The sequence below is a fragment of the Microtus oregoni genome, unplaced genomic scaffold (genome assembly GCF_018167655.1).
Source record: "Microtus oregoni isolate MIOR12 unplaced genomic scaffold, Mior012 000006F_ref0000085, whole genome shotgun sequence".
Classification (NCBI taxonomy): Eukaryota; Metazoa; Chordata; class Mammalia; order Rodentia; family Cricetidae; genus Microtus; species Microtus oregoni.
The window spans coordinates 44,397,703-44,410,319 of record NW_024543065.1 but is presented as its reverse complement, the minus strand read 5'-3'; the positions used below and the strand labels follow the sequence as shown (position 1 = coordinate 44,410,319).

The window sequence follows — 12,617 nt, the reverse complement described above, 5'->3', positions numbered from 1 at the left end:
TGTCTGCCCCGTGTCAGTAACCACAGATCCAGTTCTATCTTTGAATGGTGCACAGCTTTTCACAGTATATATGTTACAAGCACAAATCATCTTCAAGCGGATCTTTGAGATATTTCCAGTCATTTCATTTGTTCACATAATGTTTATTCTAAACGTCATGACATGTTTATTCCAAATGTCACAATTTACAGTAACCATTCTTATACATGTATTTTGTTAACTATTTGTACATGCACATATATGTAGCATATGTGTGTTAGGACACAAAGAATAAATGATAATCTCTCAAGTTTGCATCTAATAGGCAGGATGTCCATCTTCTGGTATTTACTGAGCAGTTATGTTTCTTTATCGATAGAACTATTTTCATTTGGTTTTTATTTGGGAATATTCCCTTCCTTTTTTCTTTATTTCTTCATTCCTTCCTTTCTGTGCCAGCTAGTTTTATGTCAACTTGACATAAACTATAGTCACCTAAGAAGAAGGAACCTCAAATGAGAAAATGCCTCCATAAGATCATACTATATGGAAACCTGCAGGGAATTTTCTTAATTAGTGGTTGATGGGTGAGAACATGGGCCACTGTAGGTGGTTCTGCCCCGGGGATGGTGGTCCTGGGTTCTGTAATAAAGCAGTCTGAGCAAGCCATGAGGAGCAACCCAGTAAGCAGCATTTCTCCATAGCCTCTGCATCAGCTCCTGCCTCCAGCTTCCTGCCCTGATTGAGTTCCAATCCTGACTACCTTTAATGACGAACAGTGATGCAGAGTACACCATATAAACCCTTTTCTCTCCAAGTTGCTTTGGTCATGGTGTTTTATCACAGCTATAGTAACCCTTTTAATTAGTAAAACTTTCATGTTTTTTATTTTGCTTTTTTGTTGTTGTTGTTGTTTTTCAGGACAAGGATACTTTATGTAGCTTTGGAGTCTGTCCTGGAACTAACTCATATAGACCAGGCTAGTCTCGAACTCACAGAGGTCTGCCTGCCTCTGCCTCCTGAGTGCTGAAATTAAAGGTGTGCCACTATCACCCAGAAAGACTCTTTCTTTTTGTCTGTCTTGTGAATTGGAGTATATGCATGCCACTGTGCACATGTGAAGATCAGGTGACAACCTGTGGATGTCAACTCACTTCTTCTATGAAGTAAGACGCAGGGAGTCAGGTTATCAGGCTTGAGAGCAATTGTCTGCTCACTGAGCAATCTTGCCAGTCCCTATAATATTCCTATTTTTCATGTTGATTTTATGAAGTCTATTTATAAAATGTTCCAGAAACTTCTGCCTTGTTTCTCTCTGCCTTTGAATTCTCTTTATGTGTATTTGGCCATGAAATTTTTTCAAACCAGGAGAGGGAGGGCATCAGCTCTCTGGAGAATCTCAGCACAGACGGAGGGTTTTCTTCAGCACTGCCTGGACCTCCCTGTTCCGCAAGCAGTAGATGATTGGGCTACACAGGGGAGTGGCCACTGTGTAGATGACTGACAGTACCTTGTTGAAGTCTGTGGATCTGATGTGTCTGGGCCTGGAATACATAAAGAGGACCACAGAGTAGAAGATGCCCATCACAAGGAGGTGGGAGGCACAGGTGGAGAGGGCTCTGTGGCTGGCAGCAGCTGAAGGCATTTGGATCAGCACCCTGCTGATGGCCACATAAGAGGCCAGAGCAACTAGCAATGACCCACAGAAGATGAGGATGGCTGAGATGAAGTCGACCAGCTCTATGAGAACCACGTGGGTGCAGGACAGGTTGAGAAGAGGAGGCGCATCACAGAAGAAGTGGTTGAGGACATTTGGGCCACAGTAGGACAGACTCGCAATGCATGCGGTCTTGATCACAGAGACCACCAGTCCACCCACCCAGGAGGATGAAGTCAATCCCCAGCAGACCTGAGGCCTCATGAGCAGTGGGTAGTGCAGCGGATGGCAGATGGCTACGTAGCGGTCGTAGGCCATGGAGGCCAGCAGGGTGCACTTGGTACCAATGAAAGAAATGAATAAAAACAATTGAGCCATGCAGGATGTGAAAGACATGTGGCAGGGGCTGGACCTCAGGCCTATGAGCAAGCTGGGCATGGTGACAGACACATAGCACATCTCCAGGCAGCTGAGGTGGCCCAGGAAGAAGTACATGGGCTTGTGGAGCTCGCTGTGACTGCAGATGAGGTAGATGGCTAGCATATTCTCTAAGAGGATCAGCAGGTAGAGGGCCAGAAAAATAACAAACAAACCATCCCCGATGTCTTTCCTGGCAGACAGACCCAGCAGGATAAAATCCTGGTCCGTGGACTGATTGGCCAGTTGCAGAGATCTCTCCATCTAAGTAAAGAAAGACATATGTTCATAAAGACCTTAGTCTGTTCTGAAGTATAAAGGCATCTACGATTAAACTTTCTTGGAGCTGAATCAACTTAGCAAGAGGTTGAGCTACATCAGGCCAAGCAATAAGGAGAAACTGGAAAACTACAAAACCAGAAATGGAAAATTGACACACACAGAAAATTTACTAAGTCTGCCACTTTTTTGAGACAGGGTCTCTCTGTAGCTTTGAAGCCTGTCCTGAAACTAGCTCTTGTAGCCAAGGCTGGCCTCAAGCTAACAGAGATCTGCCTGCCTCTGCCTCCCGAGGGCTAGGATTAAAGGCCTGTGCCTCTGCCACCTGGCAGGTCTACAATTTTAAGCAAGACATCCAACCTTTATAAACATACACTATTGCACTGATAAAGAAGAGGTGAGGGGCAGGAAAGATGAGTCTGCAGTTAAGAGCACTGGCTGCTCTTGCAGAGGACCTGGATTTGATTCCAGGCACCTACATGGCAGCTCTCGTCCATCTGTAACCCCATTTCCAGGTGATCCAATGCTTTCTGACCTCTGAGGGCACCAGGCACACATGTGGTACACAGACATACATGCAGGCAAAACAATCATACACATAATATAAAATAATAAAACCTGAAAGGATGAAGCAGATGAAATCCACCCTCACAAAGCCTTTGGTCCTTATGAATTTTTAGCTTTTGTTTGTTTGCTAGTTTTTTACTGATGAGAATTGAACCCAGGGCCTTGCCCATCTTAGATAAGTGCTGTACCTACTGAGCCACAGCCTGGCCCCTTCATATGATATTTAAGTACAGCAATAAATGAGAATGTGGTTATAAAATAAGGAATGATGCTTATTTTCTTACTTTTGATGACCTTAAATGATTGTTTCTGGGTCAAATTTCTTTCTTCAAAAACCTTCCACAATCTCACAAGTTGTGTGCACTATTTTAAATAAGAGAAGACTTGCAACAGCCTTTTCTGGGCTTATCTCCCTTAAATGGGCTCATCTCTAAAGGGAATGTGTCAATATTAGAAAAAGGTGCCAGGATAATAATCTTTCCATGACACTTTTCCTCTGTGACTACATGGCTCGAGACGATGACAAGGTTAGGAATGAAGTTGACCAGCTCCGTGAGAACCATGTAGGTGAAAGACAGTTTGGGTAGAGGAGAGCATTTAGGTGTATTTGTTTTATGTGTATGAGTATTTAGCCTGCACATATGCATGCTTGGTGCCCACGGAGGTCAGGATAACGCACTTGGAACTGGAACTGTGGATGGTTGTGAGTTGTCATGCAGGTGCTGAAAATGGAACCTGTGCCCTCTGCAAAAGCAACAAGAGCTCTTCAGCATTGAGCCATCTTTCCAGCTCCTTGCCTCAACTAGAACAATACAGCAACTAAGACTCATAAAGCCTGGGTGAAGGGAATTCTCCCAGAATGACAACAGTTGTGTGTGTGTGTTTCTGTTTTTCTCTGAAGATGTACGTGCACAGGTGTGTTTGTCCATACAAGCGTGTGCATGTGTGCATTTTGTATGCACATGAGTGTGCATATGCACCTGTAAGTGTGCATGCAGAGGACAGAGTAGTGTCTTCCTCAACCTCTCTCCGTCTTTTTTTCTTATGACAGAACTTCTCACTGAACTACCAGCTCACAGTTTCCAGTAGGCTGACTGGTTTATGAGCCTTCAGGATTCACCTGCCTCTGCCTTACCTGCAGCCAGACTGCATATTAAAACTCAGGTCTTCAAGCTTGCTTAGCAAACGCTGTTACCCAGTGAGTTATCTCCTCCATGCCCAGCAGCCTTTTTAGAGGAAAGAAACTTTGTACATTGAGCATAATTTAGGGTCCAAAGAGTATTCTAAATGAGCATCAAGTTTGTTCTTACTATCTTAGATGAATAGGCATTGATCCAACCATGCCTACCTGCGACTGTGCTGGAGCTCATGAGTTGTAACTTGTTCAAGGGATCCTGACAGGTGCTGTCCTGTGCTACTAACACTACGGGATTCAGCGTCCGGTGTGAAGAGTACAGTGTTTCAGCTGATTCGGCAGTAAATATCCAGTCTATAATCTGTACCAAGCGCTTGAACTAAAACGGTGAACAATGAGCATTTGTTTGCAACCTTTTGAAATTTTTGCATTCTAGGTAAAGAGAGAGAAAAACTCAAATAAAAGGTTGATAAAAGGTCGAATGTACACAGCTGTAACTCCTGCACTGGCTTTGGGGAGGAGGTGTGTGGGTCTCTGGAGTTCACTGGCCATTTCGCTTGTCCAAACTAGTAACCCACGGGTCAGTGAGAGACCCTGTCTCCAAAGCTACAGTGGAGAGAGACTTGAGAAGTCAGCCAATGTCGACCTTTGGCACACACACACACACACACACACACACACACACATATACTCAGACACACACACACACACACATGAGCTCAGGTTTTGATCAGATGAAAATATAAATGCAATGTAGATGTCCCAGCCATTGCTGAGCACTGAACAGTCATTTATCCTCAGCATTTGGGTCAGTTATGAGTTTCTGTAGTAACTGACACCAACTGCAAAGAAGTTCCTATGGCCAGAGAAATCACACATAACATCACACACACACACACACACACACACACACACACACACAAATGGGGAGGCTGGAGGATGGGGAAGAGTTCTATGAAACCTTGTCTACAACAGGATAATGAAATCCGGAACACAGCCCAGCTGTGACTACCTATGCAAGAAAGAACTGCACAAAAAATGTAACCTGCAAGTAGGAAAGGTCTGATTTGGAAGAAGAAATGGGTAGGCAGGAATGTGAGGCAGGTAAGAGAGAGCAGCTAGAGCGAGCCTGTTCATACCACTGCACATCTGTACAGAATTGTCCAAATTTAATGTATTCATGTGAAATAAAAATCTCTAAACTTATAGAAAACAGTGGTATACATAAAACAACATCAAGAAGAAGAGAAAAGCATTTAAAACATCTGTCTCATCAATGAGCACATGAACTCACAGAGACTGAGGCAGCAGGCACAGGACCTGCACAGGTCTGCACCAGGTCTTCTGTGTAAGCATAACAGCTTCAGGTTTCTGTTTGAATGGACTCCTGAATAGGTGAACGAGTGGGTCTCAGATTCTGGTGCCTTCTCTTGGGCTCTTTCCCTTCTCTTGGATTGTTCTGTCTATCTTCAATGTGATAGTTTTTGTTTTATCTTAATATATGCTATGTTGTTATATTTTGGTATTATCTCTTTGCTAGTGAGAGAGAGAAAGGAAGTACATCTGGATGGGAGAGGAGGTGGGGAGGACTGGGGAAACCTTAACTGGGATATATTTTGTGTGCAAAGAATCTATTTTCAATAAAAGGGTGAAATTTTCAAAGAACTAAAACACCTGCCTCATAAAATTTAAAAATTTGCATGATCTGAAGAGATTCTGGTTACCAAAGAGATAAAAATCGCAAGTTGGGAAAATGTCCCTAGTGCATGCTACTGACAAGGGGTTCCTTCATAGAATATACAAAGACATTGGTTGACTGGTACGGAAAGCATATTCTTTTCCAGTTTAAAAAAAATGAGATAGAGTCCTACCTTTCTAATGTCGCAACCCTTTAATACAGTTCCTGTGCTATTGGGACCCCTAAGCAGAAAACTAGTCCGTTGCTACTTCATAACTGTAATTTTGCTACTGTTATGAATCATAATGTAAATATCTTATATGCAGGGTGTCTGATGTGTGACTCCCAAAGGGGTCATGACCTACAGATTGAGAACCCCTGTCCTAAAGGCGCATTTTCACCGAAAATAACTAATAACTTAAAACTAGAAAATTCTCTCTTATTAGGAAACAAAGAAATGGAAATTGAAGTCAAAATTAAATACCTGTTTTACAGCCAGAGAGCTGTCATGAATGTGAACATTTATTTGGACATATTAAGTTTCACCTTATGGTTATCACACAGTTTGGTGGGAGCCTAGATGAGTGTTGACTCCTGGGAAAGGAAATAGCAACCCACATCTATCAGATCTTAGAGTGTGGCCACTGTGAGAGCGGTTACTTTAACAGCAGGACTTTTGGCACAAAAGTATCTCAACATTGCTAACATCCAACAATAAAAACAATACATAAAGTCCTGTTTATATACTGGAGTGCTACTTTGTAAGTAAATGAGCCTAGCATCCTCCCTGACCAATCTCTGAAACATACTCCTGACCAAAAAGAAAGACGTCTAAGCATGCAATTGGCATTAATCACTTCTATAAAATAAAACTGCAAAAAAAAAAAACATTTAGAGGCTAGAAAGGTGGCTCAGCAGGTGAAAGAGTTTGCCCTACAAGCCAGACAATCTGAGTTCTGTTCCTGGAACCTCGATGCAAGAAAAGAACTGACTTTGGAAAGCTGTCCTTTAATGTCCACATGCATGTTGTGGTCCTCAGCACATTATGCACAAAACACAATAGTAGTAGTAGTAGTATTAATAATTGAAAACTGTTAAGTCAGAAAGATGGTTCAGTGAGTGAAACACTCAGCATCCAGCCTAAAGACCCAATAGTGCAAGAGAACCGACTCATAAGTTATCCCCTGCCCTCCATAAATGTATGTACCCACAGACACACACAAATCATTTTTAATTAAAAAATGTTTTCTATAAATACAAAAAGTCAGTACTTCTTCAAGACAAGCCTATTGAGACTCAACGACAATGCCTGTCAGCATGGATCCTCAGGACACCTTAGCTGTGTCAGCAGGGGTTCTGGAGTTGAGCAGGGCCCTCTGGAGCTGTCCCCGGTGCTGAAACCGCGGCGGGTTTCTGGAGCTGTCCGTGGTTCTGACACGAATTCCTGCTAATCTTCCACTACAGACTTTTCCTCCTCAGTTGGAATGATTTCCTTTTGTGAACTACTTACCCTTGGTTACATTTATCTTTCATACCTCACCTTATATACATCCTGAGTCTTATATAACATCTGCTGAAGGCTTCTTTATGTTGTCTTGCCCTTCTGATAACATAATATGTCCTATGCTCCTGACTGACTTTCTCACAAATGAAGACAGTGTTTTAAGAGGTACCGGGTGATCTGGGATGAGTCAAAGATGTTTTAAAGCATGTGTCAGAGGTGAGACTGGATCTAATGTAGTTCATGCTGGCTTCAAACTCAGTATATAGTGAAAGATACCCTCGATCTCTGCCTCTGTCACCGATTTTTGGGTGACAAGCATGAGGCACCATACCCAGATCTAATAGTATCTTCCTTTGACTTATCTATTACATAAAGACACTATGTTATAGCATTCACCTGTTGCCTGTGCGCCAGGTATTGGGCGATTCAGTAATGGCAAGCTATAGTATGCTCCATAAATAATTTTATACGAATCATAAGAAGAAAGCATTTTCCATCGTGAATACATCAAGCAGCATGTATATGTAAACATCAAGGACATTTTTAAAAGTTTAAAAACACTCACCTTACATCAATCACATGACTAGGTTTGGCAGTGTCTTCACTTATGACAGACTTGACTGAATATGTTTATTCTGTGTCATTTTATTATTATTATTGACCCAATATTATTTAATATTGTCATTTACCCAGTAAATGTAAATACCAGCTTGAAATATACTGACAACTTAAGAAAGCTTGTAAAAGATACTAAGCTGGTTCTAATTCATCTCTGTCTGCATTGGATCTGGCCTAATAAAACTCACATATTCATCTTCCGAATAAAAATGATATCCCATTTTCTTTTATTTTTTAAAAAAATCTTATTGGTGTATATATTCATTGCACATGATGTAAATATAGGTGTAGACAAATACTTTTAAATATATTATGCATTTTAAACATAATCACATCTTACCATTTCTTCCCTTTAGTCTGCCATCCCTATCCAGTCAATCTACTCTTCAAAGTTCTGATTTCAAAGATGGCCTTGAATTCTTATGGTTGCCATGGGGAGTCATTCCAATGAAGTTGTGTATCATCAGGCTGTTCCTAGCATCTATAGACATACTATAGAAGAGAAAACTTTTTGTTCTCATTGAAATCAAATCACATTATCGTAACTTCTTACCTCTCTATTGAGGCAAAGCAGATCTTGCTTCTTCCTCTTAAAATATTCAGTTTCTCACCTGGACATAACTGGAGACAGCAGCGACTTAAGTGATTAGACAATGAATTCAAAGCCACGTGTTTGGAAAAGTTATCATTAGTTCCAGGTAATGAGTTCTCAACTAGACTCAACACATTTCTCTACTTTTCTGTTTTCAAGAGAGTTCTACCAGTCAGCTGTAAGGAGAGGGGCCAACTTAAAAGCAAGAGCTGGGCCTTAGAGGGCCACTAATCTCTGTGGGTTTGGAGCAAAAATCCAAGTGAAAGTTTTCATCAGGTTGTCCTGAGGGTGGCACAAAGGCAGCACTGGTTCCAGTCAGCTCCCAGGCAGTTTGCAACTCCTAGCAAGACAGGGACTTGTGTCAAATGCTGGCAGCCAACAGGCATGTGAAGCCCAATAACCTCTCTCAAGGGGATCCCAAGCTACCAAACTGCATGGAATCTGCAAAAGATATGTATACAGTCTTGTAATAAATGGCAAGTGACATTTCATGTGCAGAGAGTGAGGATCAGGAAATTTGGAACTATTTGCAGGATATACATGCAAACTTGGACTCTGGGGGTACCACAAGACATGCATGCTTGATACAAAGCAAGAAAAAAGGAGGCAGGGTGAATGATCTAAATAGACCTGTTAGTTGCGAAGAATTAGAAACTGTTATCAAAAATCTCCCTTCCAATAAAAGCCCAGGACCAGATGGTTTCAATGCAGAATTCTACCAGAACATCCAAGAAGAAATAATACCTATACTCCTTAATGTATTTCACAATATAGAAACAGAAGAGGCATTGCCAAATACCTTTTATGAAGCTACAGTTACCCTGATACCAAAACCACACATAGACCCAACCAAGAAAGAGAATTACAGGCCTATCTCACTCATGAATATCGACGCAAAAATTCTCAATAAAATACTGGCAAACCGAATCCAAGAACACATTAGAAATTATCCATTATGATCAAGTAGGCTTCATCCCAGAGATGCAGGGCTGGTTGAACATACGCAAATCTATCAAAGTAATCCACCATATAAATAAACTGAAAGAAAAAAACCATATGATCATTTCATTAGATGCTGAAAAAGCATTCGACAAAATTCAGCACCCCTTTATGATAAAGGTCTTGGAGAGATTAGGGATACAAGGGTCATACTTAAATATAATAAAAGCCATTTGCAGCAAGCGGACAGCTAACATTAAATTAAATGGAGAAAAACTCAAAGCCATCCCACTAAAATCAGGAACACAGCAAGGATGTCCACTCTTTCCATACCTCTTCAATATAGTGCTTGAAATTCTAGCAATAGCAATAAGACAACATAAAGGGATCAAGGGGATTCGTATCAGAAAAGAAGAAGTTAAGCTCCCGTTGTTTGCAGATGATATGATAGTATACATAAGCGACCCCAAAAACTCTACCAAAGAACTCCTACAGCTGATAAACACCTTTAGTAATGTGGCAGGATACAAGATCAACTCAAAAAAATCAGTTGCCTTCCTATACACTAAGGATAAGGAAACAGAGAGGGAAATCAGAGAAGCATCACCTTTCACGACAGCCACAAATAGCATAAAATATCTTGGGGTAACTCTGACCAAGGAAGTGAAAGATCTATTTGACAAGAACTTTAAGTCTTTGAAGAAAGAAATTGAAGAGGACACCAGAAAATGGAAGGATCTCCCTTGCTCTTGGATTGGGAGGATCAACATAGTAAAAATGGCAATTCTACCAAAAGCAATCTATAGATTCAATGCAATCCCCATCAAAATCCCATCAAAATTCTTCACAGACCTGGAGAAGACAATAATCAACTTTATATGGAAAAACAAAAAACCCAGGATAGCCAAAACAATCCTATACAATAAAGGATCGTCTGGAGGCATTACCATTCCTGACTTCAAACTCTATTACAGAGCTACAGTATTGAAAACAGCTTGGTATTGGCATAAAAACAGAGAAGTTGACCAATGGAATTGAATAGAAGACCCTGACTTTAACCCACAAACCTATGAACACCTGATTTTCCATAAAGGAGCTAAAAGTATACAATGGAAAAAAGAGAACATCTTCAACAAATTGTGCTGGCAAAACTGGATGTCAATCTGTAGAAGAATGAAAATAGATCCATATCTATCACCATGCACAAAACTCAAGTCCAAATGGATTAAAGACCTCAATATCAGTCCAAACACACTGAACCTGATAGAAGAGAAAGTGGGAAGTACTCTACAACACATGGGCACAGGAAACCACTTCCTACGTATAACCCCAGCAGCACAGACATTAAGAACCTCATTGAATAAATGGGACCTCAAGAGACTGAGAAGCTTCTGTAAAGCAAAGGACACTGTCACTAAGACAAAAAGGCAACCCACTGACTGGGAGAAAATCCTTACCAACCCCGCAACTGACAAAGGTCTGATCTCCAAAATATATAAAGATCTCAAGAAACTAGACCGTAAAAGGCTAATCAACCCAATTATAAAATGGGGCACTGAGCTGAACAGAGAATTCTCAACAGAAGAAGTTCAAATGGCCAAAAGGCACTTAAGGTCATGCTCAACTTCCTTAGCGATCAGGGAAATGCAAATCAAGACAACTTTAAGATACCATCTTACACCTGTCAGAATGGCTAAAATAAAAAACACCAATGATAGCCTTTGCTGGAGAGGTTGTGGAGAAAGGGGTACACTCATCCATTGCTGGTGGGAATGCAAACTTGTGCAACCACTCTGGTAAGCAGTGTGACGGTTTCTCAGGAAATTCGGGATCAACCTACCCCTGGACCCAGCAATACCACTCTTGGGAATATACCCAAGAGAGGCCTTATCATACAACAAAAGTATATGCTCAACTATGTTCATAGCAGCATTGTTTGTAATAGCCACAACCTGGAAACAACGTAGATGCCCTTCAATGGAAGAATGGATGAAGAAAGTATGGAATATATACATATTAGAGTACTACTCAGCAGTAAAAAACAAGGACTTCTTGAATTTTGCATGCAAATGGATAGAAATAGAAAACACTATCCTGAGTGAGGTAAGCCAGACCCAAAAAGAGGAACATGGGATGTACTCACTCATATTTGGTTTCTAGCCATAAATAAAGGACATTGAGCCTATAATTAGTGATCTTAGAGAAGCTAAATAAGAAGGAGAACCCAAAGAAAAACATATAGGCATCCTCCTGAATATTAACCTTCATCAGGCGATGAAAGGAGACAGAGACAGAGACCCATATTGGAGCACCGGACAGAAATCTCAAGGTCCAAATCAGGAGCAGAAGGAGACAGAGCAGGAACAAGGAACTGAGGACCGCGAGGGGTGCACCTACACACTGAGACAATGGGGATGTTCTATTGGGAACTCACCAAGGCTAGCTGTCCTGGGTCTGAAAAAGCCTGGGATAAAAGCAGACTCGCTGAACATAGCAGACAATGAGGACTACTGAGAACTCAAGAACAATGGCAATGGGTTTTTGATCCTACTGCACGTACTGGCTTTGTGGGAGCCTAGGCAGTTTGGATGCTCACCCTACTAGACCTGGATGGAGGTGGGTGGTTCTTGGACTTCCCACAGGGCAGGGAACCCTGATTGCTCTTTGGGCTGACGAGGGAGGGGGACTTGATCGGGGGAGGGGGAGGGAAATGGGAGGCGGTGGCCGGGAAGAGACAGAAATCTTTAATAAATAAATAAATAAATAAATAAATAAGCACAAAATGTCATAAAGATGCTTGTGGTACTTCAAATATTCTGAATTTATTTTTTGCAAAATTTCTTTCAGTCACATTCTGAGTCAACATTCATACACACTCACACATGCCGTGCACAATGTCAAGTTTCCCCTGAAAATCACATCAGTTTTAGTTAATACTTTTCAATTATTATTGAAACTTACAAATAGAAATTCACAGTGTCCCTGAGTTGTTCTTGGCTTCTCGGAATCCCTCTGGAAACGCATTTTAGATGTTTAAAGGCTCCCTACTTAGTTATTTTTAAATTATGCCTTTAAAATACCAATTTCAAGTTACAAACATTTTATACATTTTATCAATTGTAGAACTACAATAAACCCTTCTCTTTTTGGTTTTTCAAGGCAGAGTTTCAATATGGGGCTCTGGATGTCCTGGAACTCGCCTCAAACTCACAGAGATCTGCCTGCCTCTGCCTCCCAAGTGCTGGGATTAAA

General features: G+C 41.2%; 1 protein-coding gene across 1 annotated transcript; it reads right to left on the bottom strand.

The window, feature by feature from the left end:
• Window positions 1-1,378: 1,378 nt before the first annotated feature.
• Window positions 1,379-2,317, bottom strand: LOC121449358 (olfactory receptor 5-like). Its single transcript, XM_041653718.1, has one exon. It carries the CDS (start codon window positions 2,315-2,317, stop codon window positions 1,379-1,381), a length of 939 nt encoding a protein of 312 aa, XP_041509652.1.
• Window positions 2,318-12,617: the final 10,300 nt, after the last annotated feature.